Genomic DNA, 27,416 nt, shown 5'->3' on the forward strand with positions numbered 1-27,416 from the left:
AGAAATATTAGTTTTGTGGTCAGCATTGTCACCTCTGCTGGGACTCTGGCCTGCATGTGACCCTGAAAAACAATGTAGAGGTATGACGAATGGGTAAATGTTGCAGGTTGAACCTTTGAAGTGTGTGCAGTGGTCATATTACACAGAGCACGTGTCCCAGTGTAATGCATTTAGATAAACTGAAGCAGTGCTCTTCACTACATACAGTTTTTGTCGTCATCTCATGTCAGATACACACATAATTTAATACTTTTATTTATGTTCATGTTTTAATCATGGATGATATAGATTTTGACACTTTGGAAGGTCAGCACCTGTGTTTTATTTTGTCATCATTTAACATATTCAATGCACTTAGCAGATGGGACACCAGCAGGATACATTTTTCACTTATCCTACTTAACTTTATTTTATTACTTCTATTCAGTGGGTTTTAATTTCTATCTCACATTCTGTTTATTTTATTTTCATCCTTATTTTCTTCTTTTTTTGAGGCTTCTGTTATCATCAACTCTCTAGTTGTCTATTCCTGTTTTTCGGTTCTTTCTGTGTCATTATGTGAAGCACTTGGTGCATGTGATATCTTTTTAAAGCACTTTGAGCTGCATTTCTTGTATGAAAGCTGCTATAAAATAATAGCAATAGTAATAATATTTGTATCTTAATTACTGTATTTTAACTGTATATTGTGCTCATATGGTGCATGGGCTATACCTAATGACAGCGGTCTTTAGTTTTTCCTGAGCCCCTAACAAGTGAAGATAACCAGACCCGACCTAACCCGAACCGTGTTCAGTAGTGTCTGAGTGGGTGCACGACATTGTGTGGATGACAAACATAGCACAAGAAAGGTTATTAAATATAGCAACATGACAACTGCCGAGGAACAGCAATAAAAGAAAGAGCAATCATGTCTGCTGTATTTGTCGTAAATTGCAGACATAAAGTATGCACAAATGTGTCTATATATTAAAATGAAGGTCTATAGGGACTCGTGTTTGTCTACCCCGAAGCATACAAACATGACTACAAGTTTCTATTTGTGTTGCATTCACAGTTACACAGTGAGGAATGTGGTATAATTTTTTGTTTTCTGTTATTCCTTTCAGGTGACACATTGAAGGATATGAATGACCACTAGGCAAATGCTTTATTTTAGTTTCAGACAGGGACCCATTGTGATTGTTAACAAGACACCATCCTTTCCAACAGAGGTGTTAATTTTACCAGTCAGTGAGGGTTTTTTGAATTAACAAGAGGAGCTTTCCTGTTAATCCTGGTGACCCACCAATAATGTCTGACTGAGAGGTGGGAGGCGTCACAAGGCCAGCTATTAGAGGAGCTGGAGAAAGAGAAGACAGCTCACTACGTCCTTATTTCAGGAAACCACAGATTGTTATCCTGGCAGGATAACCACAGCTGACCAGAGTCTGATCTTGACATGTAGGACTTGCTGAAACATTTAAGATTTGTCAATCAAATTGCCTGTAATGAATATTAACATTCAGAGCTCCATGTTGCATTTTTGTGATGAAATTGATGATCATATTATCAGGAGGAAGCCTCAAGAGGAGCAAGAGAGGAGGGATCAGTCTCCCAGAATGGACAGACATGTAATAGATGTTGTGTGTACAGAATAGACCAACATAGTAAAATTACATTATCGACTCTAAGGACAACATTAAAGATTACACATATCTCAAGAAGAAATCCGGGAGGACAAACACTTTTTATTATGAGGAAGCAGTTGGATGCCAAACACTTTCAGAAGAAACTTTTTTTCCCCTTTTTTTAAACAGAGGAGTCGAGTGTTTCATCTTCTCAACAGAGGATCTTTGGTGCACATGTCTTACATATAAAAGCAAACTGCTGTTAAATACCATTCTGATTTCTTACTATTCTACATCGATGTACGTTCTGATACTGTAGGTGTCATTTTCTGTTCATCACTGGACTTTTTTTTCTTTTTCACATCTAACAGCATCCTAACTGTCAACTCAAGGGTTCAACAATGTCTGAGTAAGTTTTGTTGTCACACAGTCTAAAAGCTCATGTTGTTTGTTGGCCTATGAAGTGTTTTTGTCTCAGATTATAAATAAAATTTGTCTCTTGTTTGCTTGTACCTCTGATTTCTCTGGTCCACCAAATTCCACATGGCTGTCACAGTGATGTAAGTTACAGCTTGTATGTCTTACCATGCTATTTAACCAACAGCAATTGTGATGCTTGACTGAGCTTAAATTCCTTGTCTCTATTTCCTTTCTCCTCAGTACAAGCCAGCTGTCATGCCTCCCTCGGCAGAGGCAAAGGTAGTAATACTTGTTTGAACTGACAATGTGTTTATGAATAGTCGTACAGTTGTGCTTAGCTGTCAAGTAGTTGTGTGCTTGCATGTCTGAATGATTTTCACGCAGTTACCCTGGAAGAACAATGTTACAAAGCAAATGGGTCCTAAGGTAGAATGATTGTATGGTAACTATATACTGTACCATATCTTTTTGACACTGACTCATAAATTACAGCTTTCTTCTTTACAAAGATTGTAACGAAACATCAAGCTTTGACTTTCTCATCAATGATTTCATCCTTTAATGGAGTATGGAGGATGGACTGAGAAACTCTCCTGTTCACTGAATTTTAAGGAAACTTAAAGTTTGTGGTGCTGTTTTAATCAATTTCATACGAGCAAATGTGTTTATGCATTCGCCGGGTAAGGAGACATTTTTTGATGATGTGACATAGATGTAAAATGCGTTAAGACGAAGAAGTAGCAGTAATCCTATTTTAGCTACTGCAGCTAAAACATGCAATTTATCTGTCAAAGGTTATATTTACTTTGCATCATTATAGCTAAAAGGTGTAATATGTCATATTTTGTATTTTTTCAGCCCAAATGCAAGATTTCAGCCTCCCGCAAGCTCTCATTGAAGGTAAACACTTCATATAATGTAATGTAAAAATAAACATGTGTTAACTTATTGCCTGAGTTATAGTTAAATTCTAAGCACTGATTATGCACCAAAATTTCACATACTTTTCTCCACGTGAACTTTGACTCATCCAGATCCTCTTGCTGGCCCGTGCATCGGAAGAGCTGGAGGCCGAGAAGGCAGCAAGAGAAGAAGAGAAGGTTCGCTACCTGGGAGAGAAGCTTCCACCGCTGCAGCTCACTGGTTTAAACATGGAGGAACTTCACGTAAGACTAACAATGAACTGTGAGCTGTCAGACTGCAAGAGTGTCTTCTTATTGTACTTAAACGAACTGCGGATAATTGAGTTTGCTGTTCTGTGCTCTAGAAGCTCTGTCAGCAAATTCACACAAAGATTGATACGGTGGATGAGGAACGGTACGACTGTGAGGCCAAAGTCTTCAAGAACAACAGAGATGTATGTCATGCACCGACACACCAGAAAAATTTGTATGTCAAGAAAAAGAGTTCTTTATGACAAAAAGTCACCAGCTAAGCTTTCCACCATCTCTAGATCAATGAATTGAATCTAAAGGTGCAGGACCTCGGAGGCAAGTTCAAGAAGCCGGCTCTGAGGAAGGTGAGAGTGTCAGCAGATGAGATGATGAGAGCACTCTTTGGATCCAGAACCAAGGAATCCATGGACCTGAGGGCAAACCTCAAGTCTGTAAAGAAAGAGGACATCAAACAAGAGAAGGTACAGCCCCTCGAGCGGATATACAGGTATCCACTATCTCTGGAAAAACCTAATGGTGTGTACATGTGTTCTGATACATTAGGAGCTGAACATGGAGGTGGGTGACTGGCGCAAGAACGTGGAGGCCATGTCTGGTATGGAGGGCAGGAAGAAGATGTTTGATGCATGATGTTAGGGAGTAAGAACTGAATTAAAATTGGAATAATCAATATAATATCACAAAAATGCATGATTTTAAAAAAGTGAAAAATGAAAAAAAGAAGAAAATGAAAGCATGCCTGGAAGAGTCATTCTTGATGAGGCTCAGCAGTGAAATATAAAGAGTGCAGTGACGTGCTGTACACTTGCCTCACTTAATGCACTGGACGTCTTTGCCAGTGAGTTGTTTCTGTGTTTAAAAGCTGCCTCTGTTTTGGTAGAAGTGTAATAATACACACAGCTTTTAAGTCACTGTAGTTTTTATTCTGTTCTCAAATAGACCATTTGTAAACTAGCATTATGAATACACAGTATATTACTGCCTGATAATGCTGTAGTGTAAAAGAATACAATACATTTGTACAAACTGCCTCTCCTGTATTACTTTTACATATTCACACTGATTTATAAGTAATTTATATGTAAAATACAGTAACTAAAGGCAGCCTAGTACTGCAGCACGGAACATTCTACTGTTAGTGGGATCTAAGTGGACTAGAATTTGGAAAGACACCTTCAGGTACAATATTGAGTTTTATTTGTAATCGCAATGGACTTGACAGTGTCCTTTTCCACAGTCTCTCCGCTAAGCTATGCTATTGACTTACAATGACAAAGCACCAGAGATACTCTCTGTCAAAGCCAGGATATACTTAGCCTTTCCTCTTGACTGGAATGAATTCCTCTCCAAAAATAAACAGTAAACACTGTCACATAGCTGTCCTTGGACTGACATCAGAGAGTGTCATTAAGAGGAAGGTAAATGATGGGGGGTGATGGGAAGGAGTCTGCAGCCCCCGAGAAATTCATGTGTGCTCATGAGCATCTGTGCAAATACAGTATGTGCCCGTGTGAATGCCAGTGTACAGTCAATGACTGTTATTCTTAGTGTGTAGAGGACTTTCATCACCGTCGTAAAAGCTTAAAATGGTCCTCCTGCACCACAGTTGTACAGTCTTTCTTTTAAATCATCTTATTGAGATAGATTATTGGCTAAAAAGCCTCTGAAATCATCAGCAGTCTGGATTTACAAACTTTTCAGCTATGCATCATCTAGTTGCAGGAATACCCAAAGTGCAGGAACACATGACAGAACACAATCTGCACAAGTTACCTCTGACTGCACTTTGACCATATTTTTGGAAACATTTAGTCACACATTACTTTCACATATTTAATCAAAATTAAACCCACTTGCCGAGGACCCACACCCATGGTGACTAGCTCTCCTGTGCACCAATAATGTGGGAAGCAGAGTGCGCACATGTCAGTATATGTACACCTTTCTTTAACATTGCTAAAAAGACAGCATCTGCGCAGACCTTCAGCCAATACCTCTTGAGAAAACACACCACAAGTCTGACTTTGTTTAGAGTCCTTCTGGCCTGGTGACTGCACCATGTACTGTGAATACTATGTGAATACAATAGCTGAAAAACATGAATTAAACACTACAAAGCAGCTGCAGGACTGTGCTCTGTTTTTTGCATTATGTTCTAGGTTGACACTGCTGTCTGGTCATAAATGTCACTTTCAGCAACTACGCAACAAGTTTGTGAGTCTGTCCGGACACAGACACCAAAGTGACCCATCAATTAAAGTCAGACCACGCCAATCACCAAAAGGTACAGTTTAAACTCGTGAATGGTGATATTCAAAAATACGACCCTGATTCCAAAAGTTGGGACGTTGTGTAAAACAAATAAAAAAGAATATGATAGCTTGCTAATTGTTTTTGACATGGAGTGAGGTTCACCACTTTGTGAACATCTTAAGCCATTGTTGGTAAACACAGTTAATTTGCAAATGATCACATATGTTTTTATTTACATTTTACACAGTGTCCAAACTTTTTTAGAATCAGGGTTTACTGCGTAGAAGAGGTCATGGATGCAATTCAGCAGCATGATGTATCTGAAAAGCTTGTTTCTCAAATTGTGGTATCTTCTTCTCATTAATAAAGTCATTGAAAGACTTATAGACATACAATTAATAGCCAGAATACTTCAGTTTTGTAATATCCGTTGGAAGTTTGAAGTTTGCCTCAGACAGCCATTTGAATAGCAAATGAAAACAATTAAAAAGTACACATGATTCATTGAAAATCAAGACAAAAGAAATTTATTCCTCAGATTTGTCAAGGCAGTGTAAAGTGAAAAAAAACCTGTCCCTGAGAGAAAAGACTCCAGAACCATACAAATAAGGCAGAGGTTAACTCTCGGCACAAAGAGAGGGATGAGGTATATCTAAAAACAACAAAGTGAGAGATGAGTAGAAGTAAAGGATGACAAGGGAAAACAGATACCACACAGTACTTGGCAGCATTAGAAACCAAAACCACCAACCAAGCCTGAGTGTGTTGTGTTTTTATGTGACGAGTGTAATGGTTCAACGTGTAACAAACTCAAAAGACTAAGAAAGGCACGACGAGTTTGTTAAACCGGAATGTGAGCAATCAGAAAATGCTGCCATTAGTCTCATCTTAAATAACAAGAAAACACTATGATAAATACACAAGATCAGTTTTCAACCACTACATTTCCTGTCTCTATTTACTGTGCTGACAAAGAAAACAATATTTCCCAAAATAGGAAGCTTTATAGACTGAGGCAACAAATAAAGAACAATTCATAATCAGAAGAATCATCAAAACAATTATTCCTCTCATCAATTTCAGCAGGTAGATCAGTAAAAATCTCATGAGATGGCAGCATGGACATAAATTATATTTTAAAAGTAGTTATTGACTAAAACTGCCCTTAATGCTATATTTACACAGACATTTTCAAAAGCCTGCTGTTTGGAAAACAGCTACTCAGCTTTCAATTTTTTATCTTTGGTAAGTGGCAGTGCACATATTCAAAACTGTCACAATAATGCATTGTTTCAGTCTGCTGATATTTGATTACTGTTTGTCTATGATGCACTGAGCAATGCAGTTTTTCAATCTCTGATAGAACTAAATGCCACAACGATGAAAATCTCTTAAAGGACATCTTCCAGTTTAAGGCCTTTCCTGACCTGTCTGTCAAAACAGCCCCCTGTGGACCCAGTACCTGAATAACAGTCACAACGGAAGGCACAATTAATATGAATGAGAACACACAGGGAAGGGCGCTAAACTGAGGTACACGGAAATGTTGTCGACTGTTTCTGGACATAACATTAAACTCGAATCAAAAAAAGTAAAAATAAATCCTACAAACACTCATATAATAAATATAAAGTTTTCCATAACTTACAACAGGACAAGTAAGGCTGTGCTGACCATATGCACAGTCTACAGTCAAATATATATATTTCATTTTGTCACAAACAATCAAAACAGTTTTTTTTCTTCAGTTAAGACTCATGTGCAAGGCTTGTGGTCTTTATGATGTACAGGACATTTGTGTGTGCAGTATACATCCTTGGAGTGTGAGCTGTCATTTAAATCAAGTTGGTTTTGTGCAGCCAGCCAGCTTATCACGATGCACATCAGTATCTTCATATGTAATATCAGTGGCACCCATTGGCCAGTACCCTTTTAGTAGTCAAGCGTACATCCAGTGAAATAAAACTCTGAGCTTATCAGTAGTATCTCCTTAGCAACGACCGTCGCTGCTGCCACTCGTGAGTTGCCGTTCCACAGAGGACAGTATCCGATCCTACGTCAGCATCCTATGTCACCCTCCCTGTCGGTCAGCAGGTGTTACCGATATGCGGCAGGAGTCACACTCCGGCCTTAAAGTGCTCTGGTTGCCGTGGTTGTAACCGTGGCGACCGTGGTCACGGCACAGCGGCAGGAAGCAAGGTCACCTGTGGCTGGGCGACTTCCGACGGTTCCACATGCCACGTTTGGAGTGATAGTGGTGGAAGAAGTTCCTTAAGAAGATCCTCTCCACCTCCAGTCCCGCCTGGAGGATCCTGGAGCCGAGAACAGAGGACAGTTTGTTGGACAGATGTTTATTTACATGTCATGTTGTCAGCCTCGAAGGCAACACTTCCCAAACTTCATCAATATCATGTGAAATATTTAATGCTTCTCTCAGATGTTAGAGGCTTTATGTTGTTGAATGTGAACTAATCAGTTAACAAAAAATAAGAATGCCATGCCAGACTGCTAAATGTTGAGCTTAAAGTCACTGTGAAGCTCCATAAGGCCGAGGAGAGCGGCAGATTTGGGAAATAATTCTCCCTAGGCTTGTCACAACGGACGGCCCCTTACATAAGGTCACACTGTTATTTTCTAATAACAGTATAGATTATAGGCGTTTTAAATTTTGGCTTTTCAAGGGTTTAAGGTTTCATTTCAATCTCTTAGTGGCTTGAAGTAAAATCCATTCTCTGTTATTCCTGGTAGATTGGAAAACTATTCTGCCGCAAAGCGTGCTGTGATGCTATGCCAGCCTGCAGTAGTTTAAACTGCGGCACACAGTAACAGCATCTTTATTTTATATCATTTATTTATTTTATTTTATATAATTTTTCACTTTTGATATGTGTTAAAGTGCAACACAAAAATGCAGGTGAAGTCAGCAACGCCTTGTTTTTCCCTGTGATGACATGTTGACTGCTGTAAAATTAATGGTGGGAAATAAAAAAGAAGTATACTGTCAGTCTGCCACGTTCAATGCCTTCCAGCAGTTATTCTGTAATGTCTCTCCTCCTTCATTTCCATCTGCTGCAGCCAGTGTTCACCCACTCTCCCCAGAACCTTTTTTAAACAACTCCATAAAGAAACATGCATGAACTTGTTACACTAAGTGCATGCAAGTTGAAAGACTATTATCGCTGTCAGCAACAGCAACATAGTGAGTTTTTCCCCATATATAGTATCATTCCTTCCATCAGAGGCAAGTCAGTCAAGCCTCTCATTCAGAATGTATCTGCTCATCACCCTCTTCTACGGAAGAAACTTGTGAATTTAAATGAAAACAAAAAAAAGGACACTGAGGAAACAGTGATTAACAAAAACGTCTATCTGTGACGTGACCACACCTGTCGAGGAGCTCCCAGTCTTCTCCTCCCCAGCGATCCGTGAATTCCCTGGTGTTCATTCCTCCCACTGCGTCCAGGTCTGACTTATAGATTCCCAGCAGGCCGAAGCCATTGACCTCCCAGTAACCTGCAACACACACGATCACACTTTCATTCAAATTTAATGCCGTTCATATGTAAGCTTCTCTTCGCGAATGAAAAAAACTTTTTAGTGGCTGTGTTCATTCAGAGCTGTTTGTTTTGAATAGTTTCCTTCTACATCTCTTTATGTTGCTTGTTCGTGCCTCACAGACACAAGACGTCTCACCACAGGCGCCGCCTTGATTTTAAGATCTCATATCTCACATACTAACCTATACCTGCCACGTGTTGCAACATGGCACGGCTGGATGCCACGACTCACTTAAACAGGTGTAGCCAATGGGGCTTGTTTGTTGGAGTGTGTGTGTCTGTAGGCATTAAGGTATTAATCCAACATGTCAGTGCAAGATTAACAGATGAAGACATGAGCTAAAGATGGTGTATTTGCGTCTACCTCTGGCCTCTATTGGCGTGGCCCCGCAGTCCAGTCTCAGCACTATCGGAGCGAAGGCCATGTATCCCTCCACACAGTGCTTCCTGATGGTGTCGATGATGGAGGGAGGGAAGTGGATGTGGAGGTCACAAAGAAACACGATGCTGTGGTCATCCTGAGGGAGGATTAAAAGGAAAAGGCGTAAAAGAGGTTTAATATTACGGTCTAATCATACATTCATCACTTCATCTTAAAGCCTTATTGCTGATGTTGCGATACTCACATTTATGAGGTCGACACCAGCTTGCAGACCAGCAGAGCGCTCAAAGTTCCCGCTCAGCTTTATGTACTCGTACCTGATCAAACCCAGAGGCACAGTTGTAGCACATGCAAATCCTGCATCACGTGCTCCACAAGTTCGGATTCGGTGTGAAAGTGCAACACGTACCTGGGGAGCGAGGATTTCTGTAGGGCCTTCCTCACGTCCATGTCGGTGCTGTTGTAGTCAGTGATGATGAGGTTGAAGTTGGTGTCTCGAGTGTCTCTGAACAGTTGCTCCATGTCAGCGATCAGCTGCAGCACCCACCGAGCCTGGTTCTTCACTGAGAGAGACCCACACACAAAAGATCAGCTGTTTGGGTCATGCATAAATAGACAAACAGGTATTATGAGGCCCGTGCACTTAAAATAACTGTAGCCACAATCAGTTCACTTCAGTGTTTGTCAGCGAGCATGTCTTTAACGTTCTACTTTTAAGATCTCGTTCCAGGGAGGCTGTCCTTCTTCGTGTGCACTTCAGAGACGAGCTGCTACGGGTCACTCCCAAGAAGAGTTTTTCAAAAGATCTGAGTCTTTATACAGCTTGGAATCTGACGTTGATGGCTAAATAAAAGGACAAAAGCACACAATAGAGGCCTTTCTTTCTCTCTGTAAGTGAATATTGACATGGATTCTGTGGTTAGGACATGCCTTTTAATGTCAATATTGTATTCTCCACAGAAGTAAATGCTGACATATTGAGGTTAATTTTACATCATTTTTCCACATGGTTGTTCTCTCACGTCATGTGAAATGTCATGTGACTGAACTTTAACAACTTGTGTAAATTGAAGACAAATGTTTTTGTGAACAGCAAAAGTGGAAGAAGTACAGGAAAAAGTTGGTGAATGTAATGGCTGTAATAAGCACTGTCAAAGGTGGGCGTACCCGGTACTATGAAGTGGACGGTGGCGACCGGATTCCAGCGGAAGCCCACCGGATTACACAGCACCAGCTGAGGTTTCTGCCGTTGTCCTAAGTCCTTGCGGCGTTGCCTACTCTGGCGAATCAGAGTGTAGATGTAGTGCGAAAGGCGCAGCAGCTGGCCATTCACATCTTTCAGCTCCAGCTCCAGGAGGTAGCGGCTGCCCTGGATGCCGTCCACGCGCTTCACCACATTAACCACACGCACCAACGTGAACCGCCTGCAAGAATAGAGAGATTTTTTTTTTTTAAATGGTTGAAATGTGCTAGGAGAACCAGGTTCTGCTTTTTATTTAAGATCTCTTTTCATGAAAAAAAAACTCTAATTGAAATGAGTGACTCAGGCACGGGTGTATATACAAATACAGCACTTACCCGTGGTGCTTTTCGTTGAGTTGGTCCATGAAAGCCTTGACCACGGGCACAGTGTCACTGGAGTGGAGCAGCAGGTTGCCTGAGATGTTGCAGTGCAGGTCGATCCAATCTAGTCGCTGTGCCTGGATGTCCAGGTGGCTGACCTGGAAGGTCTGGCTCCAGTTGACCTCAGGGTCAAACACCGGCGCAGGGGTAAGGTCTTCGTCATCCATACCTTCCAAGTCTTCTCCTGGTCCCCAAAGAGAGTCTCTCTCCCCCGCCCTCGTTTTTCTCCTGTTCAGCATGTCTTCCTCCCCTGCTTGGTGCTCCTCTCTGGCTGTATCTGACTGCTTTTTGTCCATTTTACCTCTGGCGATCATCTTCGCTTTTTGGATTTTATTTTCTAGATCCAGCTGTAGAGGCATATTCATCTCTATCTCCTTATCCCTGAGGTGTTTTCTGGTATCTGTGTCCCTCGGATTTAGCCTTAAAAAAGGGCGGTCTCTCCTGGGAGTGGTCAGACGCTTGTTTTTGGTTTCAACCCTCCACTGCTTGGCCACTGTAGGTTTTTCGTGCAGAGGAACTCTCTCTAAGGGTTGAAGCTTTGAGTCTTTGAGTGTCTGGATTTGGGTTTGGTTTATTTTCCGAGACCTCTGGATCTGATGCTGTTTGGACCTGAGCTGCTCTGGTCGTTCCTTTGCTTTAAGCTGCTCTCTGTCCACTGGCATTGCTGGATTTCTCTGTCCTGGTCTCACAGCTGTCTCTACTGGCCTGAGCTTTTGTCTCTTTGCTTGTTTTAATTTTCCTTTTGGTTTTATCTGCTCTACACTTTTAACCCGGCCATCGAGGCTGGACACTGTCCGGTTCTGTTTCAGGCGCAGGTGATGTTTTGAAGCTTGCGTTGGAACTGACGGCAGAGACTCAACTGGTCTCTTTGACTCCGGCTGAGGCTGCGGGACACCGTCTTTCCCTTGCTTTTTCTCCAACTCATCTATGTGCAGTCCCGTGTCAGAGGTGTTCTTCAGCATGTTGTTAGCTTCTTGCGTGACTAAGGAGAAGAGTTTGCGCTTGCGTTTCTGAGTGTAATCATCAAAATCATCACCATAGTCTGGAAAAATTGCATTATTTTTCTGGTCCAGCCTGGCTCCCCTTTCTCTTTGATAGGCTTCATTGTCAAACTCGTCCTCCTCACCGACCACTGGGTTCCTCCTCTGGAAGCCAGAATCTAACAGAAGCAGGGACAGAAAAGGAGAGTGTAACGGACTGACAATAGAAGCTACTTAAAGAAGAAGAAAAGTACAAAATACCTCTGCCTGCTTTAGCTTTTCCCTGCACATCAGGACGGTCCAGCCTCATGTATCTAGAGAACCCAAACCTGAAGACCAGAGGACAAAACGCAAATATATGCCAAGGTTTAGAAGAAGTTTATTTGCTTGATGTTACTTCACGATCACAAAACAGATGTGACTCTCTCTCTCTCAAAAAACAGAACACTTTCTTCTTCTACTGTGTAAAAGATTGTCACTAGGTTGAAGGTTACAGCACCCTCTGTTGGCGATACTGTAAACCTACTTCTAGCTGCTACGTCCTACCGGATGTGTTTTCACTTAGTATAGAGTGTGAGGTCTCACATCTTCATGTAGTAGGGGCTCTCGTGGTAGAAGCAGCTGCTCTCGGTCTCCATGTGTGTGAGTCGGGTGTAGTCATTGGGGTAGATGTAGGACATGTGAACCTGGGGAGAGGAGATGAAATGACCTGTTAAAGCTATGAGGGCTTCCTGATGAATCATGCAGCCTTGTATAATAAAGGTGTGTGAGTGCAGAGGTGAGATAAGAACAGAACACACTGGATGTGGGGTTTTTTTCCTCAAGTATAGCAGATTTCCGAATTGATGTGAAGTGAGGTTCATATTTTCGACTTTCTTGCCATGGGTTAGATGAGAAGACCAACACCACTCTCAAATCTGCTATATATGATGCTACAGCCAGTGACTGGCGAGTGCTAGCTGGAGGAATTAGTATTCAGATCCTTTACGTAAGCAAAATTACTGATACCGCACTGTTAAAGTCCTGCATTAAACATGTTACTTACTAAAGTACAATAAGCAAAATGTACTTCAAATATTTACAGTAAAAGCACTCAATGCAGATTGAGGATCTTATTGTTGCAGCTGCTTGAGGTGAAGCTCATTTTGAACTATTTTGTATAAAACTGAAACTCATGATGATTTTCATTCTGGATTAATCAGCTGGTTATTTTCTCCATTAATCGACTGATGGTTTGGCTTGTAAATACTCTGAAAAAACTGAAAATAGAGCCGAAAGCGACACCTGCACAGTGCCTGTGTTGTCCAACTAACAGTCCCAACCTCAGAATTGTTAAAAAATAAATCAAAGATTTCTTGCTTGTAAAATGACTTGAACGATTATCAAAATAGCTGCCAGTTAATATTCTGTCAATCAAAGTCATCATTTCGGCTGTACATGCTGTTATGTAGGTTCATGTTTAATTAATAACAAAACGTCATATTTTATAAGCCCTTTGTCTGTTTTGTGTGCAAAAATCATAATTTGGGAAGTAACAAGTAACTCAAGCTGTCAAATAATTGGAGTGAAGCTAGCCTGCCTCTGTCCATAGGTGCAAAAATCACCAGCAGCACCTCTAAAGCTCACTAAGACGATTTATCTGTCTTGTTTAAGATGTGCGTAAAACGAAGCATAAAATCGACATGTTGTGGTTTTACGGGGGTTATGTGCAGGACTATTTCTTGACCGAGCAGTGTCATCCTGAGGTCTCGCCGTCACTATGGGGTTGCCAGGCAACCAGCGGGGCCTCCAGGAAGTCACCATAAAGTGACTAATAATGAGACTTTAGCAATTTACTGTCAAATCAACCGAGAGACGTCAGAAGCACTGCGGCTAAATGTTTTTTCTAATGGGTGCAGCATGACCATTTCCTTTAAAATTGGTCCCCAGAAGGCATTGTGTATGCTGGCGTAATTTAGATTCCTCAAATAGATAACACTGCTTGGCACAACATGAACACATTTAAAAACAAAATAAAAGAGGGCCGTGAAAGATTGAAAAAGGCTCCTGTACTACTCTGGGGCAACATGAACAAAAAACAAAAAAGCTTCCTCAGTACTACCCACATATCTTTGACATGGTTCATTAATTCCAATTCAGGAGCTTTTTTGTGTGAAAGATGAGCACTGAAGGATAATGTGATCTGGGGCTCGACCAGTAGAAATCTAAGTGAAATACACAGGCCTTAAAAATAGAAATACATACAAACTGCAGTCCTTGGTAGCGGAGCAGAGGAAAGTCTTTGATTAAGTAGCTGGGCTTGTATGAGCAATCAGGCAGAACACCTTGCAGGAACCTGCTGTTTATCAAAGGCACTGCAAAACAAATAGAGATTTGAGATGAGATTACTTTGTGCATTATGAGAAAATAAGTTTCCCAATAGTTGCATCTGGCATATGAGTGACTTATCTGCTGTGTGGCAAAGAGATAGTGCAACAGAGAGACGTCTCTCACCTTGGTAGAGAGCATCTCGCGGATCTTCCCTCAGCATGTCTGCTGTGGCACCATGCTGTTTTGTGGGGGTGCGTTGGTGGCTTGCAGCCGTCTGTGGTATGTGGGCAACATCACTCAGTAGCAAGGCAGACTCATCTGTGGGATGAAGCCATAGGGCACAAGAATAAGACAAGCGCTCTGCATTTATTGCGCAACAAAACCACTGACTTGATTTGCAAGAATGAGCATCCTTGCAGAATAATAAAGGCAAACAGGATTATGGCACCGTGTGATGGAAATTTACCCCGAGCTCTAGACTAATAAAGATTCACTGAGGCAGCAGGAATGATATGTGGGTTATTGTGTACTTACTAACATAGAGGGAGATGTGCTTGGATTCAATAACCATGAACCTAAAGCCTTGGTCCAGGAGCTGCCACTGTGTGCAAACAAACACAAAGAACTGCATGTCTCTTCCTCTTTATTACTCTCATTGCACTGAAAATGAGCTCAGGCCTGACAGTGAGAGCTGGAACCAATGAATGAGACAGAGACACAAGAAGAGGACATTTTCTGTGACTGCTGAGTCCAACTACTTACTGCCACCTCCACATGATCGGTCCCTCTGTCGTTTTGCTTGTGGATAACTTCAAAAAAGTACCTCCTCTGAGCAGACAGCCTGTCAGACAGTAAACCAGTTCTCCGTTATACTCATATCAGACACAACCACTAAACTAAGCTCCAAAGAAATGCAGCTGTGTAGCTCTTGGTTGACGTCGCTGCTCTACTAAACATAAAGGCTGCAGCTGCTTTGCTGTCAGATACGGATCTGTGTGCCAGTCTCTGTGCTCTGGGTTCTCTTGAGGCTAATCAAGCTGATATCACACATTCTTATCTCTATTAATCAGGTTAATTTTGGGTACTGCACAATTTTAAAAACAATCCACCCCACTCTTTGTTTTCTCTAAATATATTCCTGCTTGTTTTGGTTCATCTAAGTGTTGAAACTGAAACTGCTGATGACATACATATGTTATGGCTCCTTTTTGCTGATGCATTTGTGTGTGTGTGTGTGTGTCCTCTTACTAGTTTCAGTGAATAACAGCATCACAGAGAGAAAATTAAACTAATTATAAGTTCTAGATATAATGTTCTCCCTCTTACAGGTTTGTCCTCTGAATCTTACAACAGACACTTTTTCCTAAACATTTACCCTCTTGTGAATTTCATCTAATGCGTCTTGCTATTCAGACACACTTATTAAAATCCAAATCATAAGTGCATCATCAGGTCACTGGGCATGTACAAAACCTCAGTGTAAATCTGCTGATATTTACATGTCCCATTGTTGGTGGTAACTCACCAAACTGGTTCACTTTGTGTGGTGTGCATTTCCTTCCCAGTTACGGTAAACCACCCCCACACAGTGCAAGAAAGCTTTCCAGCATGTTAGCAACAATGCTATGAAATAGTCGGCAGTCTAATTTTCTATGTTGTGACAGTGATGTTGAGCTTTTTCCGCATCAACAATTCTAGTCTGGATTCCCAGAAGGACATGTACATTTAAAAAAAAAGTTTCTGCTTGGGTTACTAGATTAGAGGCGTGTAGGTTTAGGCATCGCTTTGGTTTTGCTCTTCTACAAAAGGTACGGATCTTCCACAAGACAGATTTTAAAAAAGAAGAGTCACTATTGGTGCAGCAGAGGCTGCAATATCACGACTTTTAGTCCTTAGTATGGATCAATCTCTTAAAAATGCTAGATCCTACAATTCCCACAATGCAACTCCACAGCTTCTTTATAGAGCTTCTTTGTATGTATACAAACAGGAGTAGTATTCCCTGCGACAGGTCATGAAGGCCTATTTGCTGTCTGTGTTGTTTTATATGCACTCCTCTTGTAGGGTTGAAGTGGAGGTCACTGAACTGGAAAACCACCATATCCCATAAATCTGTGCACCAACCAGAATTTAAGCAACCCTTCATTGAGAAATGACAGTTGCTGGGTTGTTCGTTTATGCTGAAAGAGGGAGACTGCATTGTAAATTAAATCGTAGCGATCCACAACCAACAGAGGCTGACATTTTTATGGGAATCCAGCGGGTCACGGGATTCCCGTGGGATTCCAGCGGGATGGGAGGAATTTCACTATTCATCACATGACAGGAAAAAAGTCAAAGGGAGCTGGGCGGGACAGGAATCATAATAACAATAGGTTGATTTTCATTATTAATATAGTTCTAATATGAATAAACACTGTTTGTGAATGACCAAAATAATGTGTTGTTTTTCATGTTTATTCGTTTTATCGGTGGGCCATTTTTTTAAGGCTGAGTAAATTTTGTCCCAGTAGTTATAATATAAAGGCTCATGCTTTTATTTTGAAAGAGCAATGCCAGTAGGAGAAAAACGCACAGTGAAACCGCAGGTGTGTCAAACAGAATACTTTCTGTTTGCTTAGCACCTGACTGATAAGGGCCAGAATTTCGACAATATTTCATTTATTGCTGTGATTGATGAGATTGGAAGACTATATAATGTCCACTTGTAGTTTGCTTACCTGGAGGACAAGTGTGTGCGTGTGTGTGAGCAAGCAAGGATGCTGCGTTGGCTCTATGTGCCGTTATTCCCGTTATGTTAACAAGCAATTAGCATTCCTTGGCTTTGTTACATGTAGTCTGAAGAAATGATGTCCAGTGTGTATTGCAGCATCTACAGTGTATTGGGCGAAGCATGCTTAAATGGTTAAAGGCACATTTTATGTATGATTTTCTTTGAATATTTTTGTTGTTTTATGTTGACTGTAGTCTAAAAGGGACTCATTATTTCAAGTTAAACATGCTTACCTGCAGCACTCTACCATCATTTAGTCAAGGTAAACAGTGGTATTTCATGACTATATAAACAGTAATGTTAATTCAGTCTAAGCTTTGTAATACACAGTCTTAAAGTTGTAGTTAAATATTAGACTTTTATAGGGATAAAGAGATATATTTCATCAGAATATTAGAGGATAGTAATATCTTGGTTCATGACATGTTTTACTATCAACAAAACCTTGTGAACCACGAGTTGGTGAGTTAGATCATCATTCAGCCGGGGATGCTGGACTGTTTTCTTTATTTTGAACGTAATGCCAGTCGTTCTGTTTTTTCTATTCTGTCTTGTCTGCTCTGGTGGTTTGTTGGTTGCAGAAACCTGACCGGTAAAAGGATGGCGAGCACATCAAATGAAAAGTTTTCAGGGGCTCCAACAACTGAGTTTTCCAATCGGGCAAAGAGGCCGTCTCTGACCTGGGTTAATTACTGCACACATCTAGCAGCGTTGTTGACGCTAGCTGCTTCTCTGACAATAAAATGTAATTCGCGGTCAACTCACCAAACCGGTCTGGAGGTCTGACTGGCATACTTCTCAAACTCACCGGGGGCTGTCCACTCCAAGCCAGTCTATAAAATGAAAACCCACACGCAAACAAACACCACAGAGATGATGTGATTACATGATGATGAATATTACAAGTAATATGCGGAAATGGGCCTGCGCCACACGTGCGTACCTTTCCAACCCACGCCAACAAGTGCACGTTGAGGGGAGAGTCATCTGCGCTGAGCCAAAGTTCAGAGTTGTCGTCAGAGCTCAAAGCAAACACAAAGTCTCCTGAGGGGAGAAAAAAAGAGACAAAGGGATAAAGAGACAGATTGAGGGAGCGATAAAGGGAGGTGTCTTGCTCGCATGAACTCAGTGCGGCAGCAGACAGGAAGGCGATGACTATATATTGTACCATCAGTGTATGGATGCAGATAACCAAATATCCTGAGCCCGTAGTTGGTCCACTGAGGAGAGACGGCCAGCTTCTGCACTGTAGTCCTGGACTGGAAGAGCGAGGGAGGGGGAAACACAGAGGATCAGCCATGATGTTTACTCAAAGTGAGACTACATCTTGAGTCTAGGGATCTAGCACATGGATGTAGAATGCACCTCTGAATGTGTTTGCCTATGCTTGTGTCAGAGTGCGCTGGGATGTGTTTGCCACGTTAAACAGTCGCAGTTCAGTCAGCTGCACAGTTACGGCATCATGCTTTACCGAAACCATGTGTGAGAAGGGGATAAATGGTAACTGTATGTCATAGCTTGATAATGTCCTCTGGTGTAAAACTAGATAAGAAAACATACATCACCTAAATCCTTATCTATGTCTTGATTGTGTTTATTAGCCCTTATTAGCACTAATCACAGAGTATAGCTGAGGCTGAGGGAGCTTGAATGTGTCGTTGCTGAGATGTTTTAGTCTGGAACAAAGTGGTGGGCCGTCCTTTGTTTCCAGCAGGGCCGAAAATGGACATGATCGCATTAGACATATCGAAAAGTGGGTGGACTCAGAAGACGAAGGTTTGACTCACATGAGGATACAGCGGGTAGTGCATGTTCTTGTAGAGGTCAGCTACAGAACTGCCACACCAGTCCTCAAAGACGTGCAGATTGGCCTGTCCCTTGTACTGCGGGAAGAAGAGAGAGAGGGAGGATGACGCTGGGAACACTGGGCGTACGAGCTGCAGTCTGTTAGCAGTGGGACAATTAACCATCTGGCCTCTGTGCTTCGCAAACTAAAACCAACAAATACAGACTTACTTCCTTGAATACCACTTGACAATACAATGACAGGCCCACAGGTTTCAAGTGTCACCTGGTTCTTTTTATCACCCCCGACCCACCCCAAGGAAAATAGTCCCTATAAAAACACTTGACAGTGTTTTCTGTGGATTATCAAACGTAACCAGGGCACTTTTTCTGAAAAAAATTGTTATTACGGTGGAGGCAGAAGTCAAATGTGTCAAAATCTCTGCAAATTCGAACTATCTAGATGGCTGTATATCACTAATTAGGTGACTAAATATGTGTTGTTATCTAAAAAAAATAACACTTAAAAAAAAGGCAGATTAATCACACTCTATGATGCCCCTCGACCCCAAATGTTACAGATCATGCAACCATCCACCATAGCTTTGTTAAGATGATGGGAGCAGATGATTAAACGTTGCTTGGCCCAGTGAATTGAAGATTTACATTAAAAAAAGGCCACTTAAATGGCATTTAAATCCTGAAACATCACCTCCACGCTAAAGCCTGGAAATCAGACCTAGCACAGCCCCTGATGCTACAATCAGTCTCAACAAGCCACACTCGAACAGGCTATCAGGCGCAGACTGAGCAAGTCCACCTGTGACAGATCATATATGTAATTAATATTACATATAGTAGTTAATTTAGATAATTAACCACAAAGCATATAACTAATTTGATTATTTTATACACAGGTAGAGGGGTGGATCACATTAATTGTGTGAGAAACTGCAGTCAATTTCTCGCTAATCGCTTCAATCACGTATGTTGTACGTGTACGAAACACTGGAAGACTCTCATAAACACACACACACACACACACACACACCTAAATGAGGAAGCAGTTTCAGCAGAGGCCCAGGTGTTCTGTAAACATACACCTGTGTGACATCTGCCAAACAGGCTATGTTATCTGATCTGTGTGTGCTGATTGCAGGACAAAGACAGAATAATGCAGGTATGAGTCGAAACCAGTCCACTGGTTCATCACATTTCATTAGGGGTCAGGCTAAACACTAAGATGTTATCAGCAAATGCTAGCAGCAGGACCTGGTCTCTGAGTTTCAGACAGGAGGTTATAAAATAATGAGCGCTTAATGGGGACAATTTGCTTGTAATCATTTAACAAGCCTATTTCCTTCTGTTTTTCCGTGTCTGTGATCAAAGGCCACCTGACTGGGAGGCAACCTTAATCTTATTTTATTCCAGCCACGGCTCTGTTGCACTCTTTCCTTTCAAATCAATACTGTGTTAAATCTGTGAAAGTTGTGACATTTACTCGACCTCCATAACCTCCACATGTTCAGAGACTTCAGCTTTCACTGTACAAATTCACATGTTCTGCTTTTTAACAGAACATTCTGAAGTTACTGCACCTCATTACATGACTGCAGCATTAACTGTCATCACGCATGCTTAGTTATGCGAGTTAGGCAATATGAATAATAGCCACTTTTTAGATCTCGATAAACGGTTTTTCACTTTGAGCACAAGCGCCAAACAATTGTGAGGAGTTTCTGCTTTTCTTTGTCTTATGTGGTTGAAAATTTGGTTTTGGAATTGTTGGCTGGACAAAACAAGAAATTTCAAGACCTGGACTTCAGGAAAAGGAAGTGTATTTTCCACTACTTTGACATTTTTTGGACCACACAATTGATCATTCCATTGATATAGAATGTAGGAGGGCAATTCAATCAATAATGTAAATAGTGCAGCCCTAAAAACCTGATAGTAACTTTCCTGGACGTTAAATAGAAACAAAACATTTATAGATAAAAAGGACAGGTGGTAATACTTGTTTTGGCCAATTCAATGAATGAAATAAATAATTGAGGTAATTTATCACGCTGGTGCAAAAATGAACTACATTTAATACTGCCATACAATCTGGGGAGATACAGTACGGATTATGGGTATACCTGCCCTGGTAAATCAACAGGTTAGAAAGAGTGCAAACATCCAGCCAATTTCTATGAAAGCATTCACACAAATGTGATCACAGGGACTTTGACGCCGCTTATGGCCTGGAGAGACAGACACAGCTTCCCCCAAACATGAAATATGAGGTGCAAGCAGCTGGTCAAAGCACGGCGCTTAATATAGTGGGAATTTGACGACCCTAATACTGGGCAATAGAAGCTGCTGCAGCAGACTCTGCTGCAGGAAATATATCGTACAAATAGGCAAACACAGTGAAGTGGGAGGGAACCGGGCAGGCCTGGGCAGGTTATTCAGAGTTCAGGGGAGGAGAGACAGTGTGTTTAAGCACACGAGCACAGCTGACACACACACACACCTCTGGTTTCCAGGTTTGTGGAGTGTGGCTGGATCTCCAAGCAGCTGAATCCTCCTCAGAGTCTGGGCGACGGTCCCTTCTGACCTGGAAAAGACACGCGCACAAAAATCACTACACTTCAGCTCATTTTACTCCACCCCTCCCTGTGCAAACACACACTCCTTGCATCACCATATTTCCTACCGCTTCTTTTCCCATGCACCGTGCTTACCCCTTCGTTAAACATGGCTCTCCTCCAGCTGCTGCCATCAGCATCGGGATTCATACCTGAGGAAGCAGGTGAAAACAATCAGATCGGCGCAGGGCTGACAGGCAAAATGCGACTGCAAACAGACAGGCAACACTGTCACACGCCCTCTGGTACTGATTTAAAAGAGGTTTGTGATTTCCCCCAGGAGGTGGAACTGGCTTCCTGGCTTTGCATTCAAACAAAAGTGTATTCTCAAATAGCGTGTGGCTTGATCTGCCTCTTCTGATTGGCGGCACAGGAACATCAGTGAACTCACAGATTGAGCTGCGAGGGTGAGTGCAGTGGGGGAAGCACACACTCACGCCTGCACTCCAGTAATAGATAAACCAAATCTCAAGCAGTGCTGCTGAAAGGTGGTGCAGTTTCTGCTGCAACCATAGAAAAACAACCACTCCTGCAAATTACTCAAACCATGAAGCACAAAATCCCATCTAATGTCAGAAATCTAACCTGCTTGGTGCGAGACAGTGTATCATCCTGTGTAGGTGATACCAGATTTCTAGTCCTCCATATGCATGATGCTTTTTCATCCATTTCTTGTGGGCTTATGTTGCATGAACAAAGGAGGCCAGTGTCCCAGTGGAGTCCCACCCACTCCCTGTTCCAATTCAATGCTGATGACCACTGAATGTAACTCATCTCGGTCACAGTATTTTTGCAGTTGGCAAAAATCTCTGGCAGAGCAGAATTATTATTCTTCCTCACTGCTTCCATCATCTTCCAAATTACAGGGTACAGTGTATGTTAAATGGAGACCTCACTGTTTGTTTGTGTTTTTATGAGCTTGTGGTGTCAGTGAGTGAACTGGGGTTACAGCGCTTGACTGGGAGTCTGTGATTATCACCAGGGTGGAGATCTCCAAACACACACCCTTGAGACATGGGGGCCAATTTTGGCAACACAAGTAATTCTAGAGTGGCGGTTAAGAAAAGAAGGAGGGGAATATTTTTATCTCCATCTGCACTCATCCAGTCTTCTTTCTTACCCTTCGTCTGTTGCCTCAGCAGCACTGACGGAGCGGATAGAGTTAGAGTTTGTTTCCGATCATTCCAAAATCACTGTCAGTGCTTTGCTTTGTGATAATTCAGCAGCTCACAAGTTGTTTCGGTTGATTAAAAAAAAGAAAATTGCTGCAGGGCTTTCAGCTTTCATGCAGGGCAAAAAAATGAAACTGAAACAACAAAGAGACTGGAGGTTTTCCCTGTGGTTACTGTATTAATGCAACATTTGGGTCTGGTCTGTCTATTTTAAACACTTCATACGAGGTCTGGCCCAGCTACTCTCCTGAAAAAAAAAGTTTCTACTGGACAAACTGTTGCCGTTAGAAGGATTTTAAACAAATGCTGTTGCACTCGTATGTAGATTTCAGGGGAGAGGCGATGTAAGATACAGCACATACAGTCAAATATGCAGTTTACGTAGTCAAAGATAATTTATGACAGTTTTGGGTAGGGAGCATGTTGCAGAGAGTGTAATGCCAGAATGTGTTTTGCTACCTGAAAGTGTTTAACAGAGTTTTAAACACTTTCAAGGTAGCGAAACCAAAAATTTCTAGAATCCAGACTTCATCATCACATCTAAAATGTTACTATAAATGCAATTATGAAAAATTAGGTTTACAGAATTCCTTTATACCCACAGCAATCAATGTATATAATAATGTATCTTAGTTTCACTTTTGAAACAAAAGATTTTTGGTGCATGTGTTTTGAAAATCAAGTATTTTTCAAGGAGCATATTCAAATTCTAGCCTATTCCTAACCTTGAAAACATAACGGCTAAAATCAAGCATTTCACAAACTTTCAAGACCTTGTACGAACCTTGATCATCATTAACATTTTATGATGCAATGTGTGAGGAGGGCTCGGCGGAGAAGATCGCCACATTAACAACACCCACACAGGCAGCCATTTGTCCAATGGGACATTTATTAACTGCAGCACTTCATATGTTATCCGTGTTCTTAAGAGCCCATGTGACCTACATTCGTGAAAAACAAGCCATCCCTTAAAGACCCACGCTGTACGTGCAGGGCCGAGCCTAAGCGCGCTCCTGTGGTAACCGTTGTCGACAGTCGTTAGTCGTTCGCTTTCTTCTCTACAGTTTGTAGGTGACGAGCACGTCGATGCTCTGCTGCACAGGAGGAAACCACAACAATAACCATGTGAAGTGAGAATGCTTGTCGGTTTTTCAGTCCGGGCACACTCAGCCTTTTAGAATAAAGAACTTTTTTCTTTTCCAGAAGTCCTTATGTCGATACTGTCGTTTTATGGTGACGTGCACTGATGTGTTTCCTTTCATTCTCTTTGATGTTCCTTTTTAGCTCGGTGACTTTCATATGAAGGGTTCACGCAGACTGGCTGCAGGATATTGGTGTTTGTGCACAAGGTGCAGTTGAACAATGCGCGACAGTGTTTAGTCAGTAAGCAGTTGGGCCAGTGTTGAAGGAGAAAAGATGAATGTATGAAAGGACATGCTAAAGGCCATGCAGACTGGTGGTTTAGAGGATTCAGATATTTGACTTGACGATTTAAGCATTTGTTGACCAGGTGTAAATAGCTGGAGCTTAACAAAGAGTCAATATTTGATCAAAGCCTGCATGTAAATATATCATTATGCTTTGTGATGTTTGCAGGCTGAATTGCTGTTTGTCACCCAGCCATCTGTTTCTTGTTTGTATGTGATGGTTTAGTGTGAGAGTGTTTACAATTTCAGCCATATCGGCAACAGCAGCAAAAAATTACAATCCGGATGAATTTGAGGCCTACATCTGAACATAAAACTCCAGTTCAACCCCGCAGTTTTATAAAGCTCATAAACATCTTCAAGGTTTTGACAGAATACTATTGCAGATGGGCGTTACAAACAAGTTTAGGCAATAAAGATTGTGGTATGTGGCGCTGGTCCACGTAATGTTTATGTGTCCTCATTAATATAAACCTTATATGTCGTTAGAAGGAAGTTCTGTGCAATGTGTACGTTATTTAAGCTGTTGTTGACCTGCGGAAGTCACGAAAAATCTCTGGATCCCTGGAGCTGAATAGAAGCTGAATACAATGCACAAATTCAGTGTAATGAGCTGTAGCCCTGCTCTTTCAATCACAATGTACATTTCAGCTCAGTCTCAAAGCTTTACAATCCTCTGCAGTCTTTTCTCCATGTCCTCCAGCGACTGCTTCATAATTTAATGAGAGAAATTATTGCCTGGTTAGCTGGAATCACTTCATTTGCGTGTCTGACATTTACATCTATCCCATGTTTCCCATAAAACTGGAATCCCAATCAAGGCAGCTTAACAGTGGTGCAACAAGTTATTCATAAGACAGCACGTTATGATGTTTTGCAAATCATCACTTGTGCTCATAAACTCAGTGTAATTCAAACAAAACTGTGGCTCCAAACTAGCACCTGATCAAGGACACTTCTGGTACACTTTTAAATGCACTTTGTCACCACAAACACCTGGAATAATGCACCCACCTGCCATGACACATTTAGATCTTCACATTGCTTCTCTGAGGTCTGTTTGAAAGCTACAGTGACTCCTTCCCTTGAGAGGAGTCCCACTGTGTGAGGGGGCTACAGCCCAGGAATGTGTAGCCTGGCAAGCCCTTTAATGTATGTCTCAGGCATGTGTTTACACGTCAGGCTTTTGTTCAAAGTGCCTGTGTCACGTTTTGTTATTTTCACCAACCTGGCTATTTTCACTGTTTTCATCTCCAGCCGTGCCAGTGTGGTGACACTCCGACATTGCACTCGAGTGCAAGCGCAATGCAACAGATGGCAGAGCTGAGGTGTAAATAAGGTGAAGGGCAGGAAGTTTGGTTTCCCAGTGTGAGACAAGACTTCCTTCAGTGTGTAAACCTGCAGTCTGACCTCCCCATCCCCCCTCTCACTCTTTTTTTCACACACACACACACACACACACACACACACACACACACTGCTCCTTCTCTTTAAGTCGACCTGTTGTTTCACCTGCCGTGGGCTCATGTTTCCTGTGCAAATGCATTCAGCATCACCATTGCATTCAGCATAAAAGCAAAAGCAGAAGTAAAATAAACGTAATGCTCACACAGAGACTTGTAGAAAATATCTGTGGTGCATCATATTGCATTGACAGTTATCTGCATATAACATATTCTGCTTAATGGAATCTCACATACAATGAGTGACCGGAAACATGGAAAACCCTCGTAATCTAACACAACACTCCTGCAATAAACATTACTTTTGGGTCATTTTAAACAGTTAGTTCATAGTTAAGTTAGACACGGCTCCACCGCTTCAACCTGTTGCTGTTACAGTGGTTACAGAGAGGTGGCGCTTCGGCTTGATGGTGATTACGGTAACTGAAGCAGCACTTTGTTGTGTGGTAATAAACTGCATTTTATTGACAGATGTTTCCAAGGTTTGCACTTCCCCATAGTTGGGAATAAAGTGGACAAAAAAAGCATCAGTAAATTGCGCGTACAGTGAAGATCTCAGCAATGAAGTTATGCTGTTGTTACATCTGCTTTTGTGGTCACTGAGGCTTCTTGTGATGCTGCAGACTTCGGACCTACAGCTGCGTGTTCCAACCGACTCATTCTGCTAATTTGCTTCTTGCTTCCTTAATTTCTCCCTTTATTTTATCAAGTTGTTAATCAGTTACACGCAGATCTTTATGATGCATGACTTCGACAAAGGTTTAAAGGAACTACAGTTGTGTAAGACCTGTTGTAACAGTGTCCGGACTGGCAACCATAAACTTACTGGTACCAACGCTCCATGCTTTTGCTGCAACCATCTCATGGTAGACGGCCACGACTCCGATCAGCAGGATCGCCCCGAACAGGAGGTATTTGCTGTTGCGCCGCAGCTTCTTCAGGGGGAAAAACTCCGCGATCATCTTGGCTCTCGGGGGAAACGTCCTGCCGAGTTAATCATCGGTCGGGTCACTCGCTTTGTCCGCAGGAGGGGACCGACCCGGCCGTCAGCTGGTCCGTCTGCCCCCCCGCCGCTGCTCCCAGTGGGTGCGCGCTGTTACCGGCGCCCTGGATCTGCCCAGTGCGCGCCGTCGGTGATGGCTCTCATCCCGCGAAAAATCCCACCACGACTTGGTGTAGCCAATAGTCTACGATGACCACTAGTGACCATCTAAAACTTTCAACAGGGTTTCGCGTTGCTCCTAATGCGGGGCGCTGCCGTCCCGACCTGGCTCGTCCGGCACCGAGCGCACACGAGGCGACGCAAACAACGGAGTGAACGGTGAAATCTCACACCAGCGTCTCCCCACACAACTTCACGAGGACGGTCAGAGGATGCCAGCGAGAAGATCGGGACAGAGCCAGCTGTGCCTTCAAAATAAAACACGTGAGTCACAGTGACGAGAAAAAAAAACTGCCAGAGCCATGATTATATTTCTTTGAGTTTACTGCATATTACCGACAAAATGTTAAATAGTATTTAGAGATCGGCATTCCAGGACACACGCCAACACGTTTGTCCTTGGGTAGTTTATTTTGTAATCTTCTACCGGAAATACTTTTCGGATAGCTATCTTGACACCACTCGCTCTGAGATTGGATGGAGGCGTGAACACGGACAGCACCCATCAGCCTTTACCTTTGGATACACCTGTAACCGCTTAATGAACCTGTAGATACTCGCCACATTTAATAATATGTCCTTTAGTCATTTTTTCCTTTGCGGATTTTTACCAACAGCCACACTTTAAACGTGTTATATAACTATAAACATATGCAGCATTACCTTATTCGAATTCCTTTTAATAACG

The 27,416-nt window shown here is 42.0% G+C and overlaps 2 protein-coding genes across 3 annotated transcripts; one reads left to right on the forward strand and one right to left on the reverse strand.

Moving 5' to 3' along the window:
- The first annotated feature begins 1,981 nt into the window (after nt 1–1,981).
- On the forward strand, nt 1,982–4,181 carry tnni1c (troponin I, skeletal, slow c). Of its 2 annotated transcripts, XM_041938569.1 has the most exons (8): nt 1,982–2,019; nt 2,167–2,170; nt 2,271–2,309; nt 2,889–2,930; nt 3,065–3,196; nt 3,298–3,387; nt 3,484–3,666; nt 3,749–4,181. In XM_041938569.1, exons 1-8 carry the CDS (start codon nt 2,012–2,014, stop codon nt 3,833–3,835), a joined length of 585 nt encoding a protein of 194 aa, XP_041794503.1. In that variant the 5' UTR covers nt 1,982–2,011; the 3' UTR covers nt 3,836–4,181. The 2 variants fall into 2 exon arrangements, with proteins under 2 accessions (XP_041794503.1, XP_041794502.1); XM_041938568.1 differs by having other exon boundaries at nt 3,484–3,825.
- Nucleotides 4,182–5,969: 1,788 nt separating this feature from the next.
- Nucleotides 5,970–26,880, reverse strand: b4galnt3b (beta-1,4-N-acetyl-galactosaminyl transferase 3b). Its single transcript, XM_041939499.1, has 20 exons — nt 26,393–26,880; nt 21,598–21,653; nt 21,387–21,470; nt 18,871–18,966; nt 18,252–18,342; nt 18,027–18,127; nt 17,849–17,916; nt 15,073–15,151; nt 14,845–14,911; nt 14,494–14,628; nt 14,245–14,354; nt 12,586–12,686; nt 12,262–12,329; nt 10,976–12,179; nt 10,565–10,821; nt 9,807–9,960; nt 9,642–9,714; nt 9,380–9,533; nt 8,845–8,971; nt 5,970–7,770 (listed from the first exon to the last, which is right to left on the reverse strand). The coding sequence occupies exons 1-20, from the start codon at nt 26,526–26,528 to the stop codon at nt 7,659–7,661; spliced, it is 3,273 nt and encodes a 1,090-aa protein (XP_041795433.1). The 5' UTR covers nt 26,529–26,880; the 3' UTR covers nt 5,970–7,658.
- Between the last annotated feature and the right edge of the window lie 536 nt (nt 26,881–27,416).

This window comes from Chelmon rostratus, chromosome 6, assembly GCF_017976325.1.
Source record: "Chelmon rostratus isolate fCheRos1 chromosome 6, fCheRos1.pri, whole genome shotgun sequence".
Taxonomy (NCBI): Eukaryota; Metazoa; Chordata; class Actinopteri; order Chaetodontiformes; family Chaetodontidae; genus Chelmon; species Chelmon rostratus.

Excerpts from the sequence above, each read along its gene's own strand:
- tnni1c (XM_041938568.1), top strand. Across the intron at positions 2,310-2,888 it reads CTCCCTCGGCAGAGGCAAAG|CCCAAATGCAAGATTTCAGC; the intron begins GTAGTAATACTT and ends GTATTTTTTCAG. Across the intron at positions 3,388-3,483 it reads TCTTCAAGAACAACAGAGAT|ATCAATGAATTGAATCTAAA; the intron begins GTATGTCATGCA and ends CACCATCTCTAG.
- b4galnt3b (XM_041939499.1), bottom strand. The coding sequence starts at position 26,528 with ATGATCGCGGAGTTTTTCCCCCTGAAGAAGCTGCGGCGCAACAGCAAA. Across the intron at positions 18,128-18,251 it reads TCTGCATCCATACACTGATG|GAGACTTTGTGTTTGCTTTG; the intron begins GTACAATATATA and ends TTCTCCCCTCAG. Across the intron at positions 17,917-18,026 it reads TGTTGGCGTGGGTTGGAAAG|ACTGGCTTGGAGTGGACAGC; the intron begins GTACGCACGTGT and ends TTCATTTTATAG.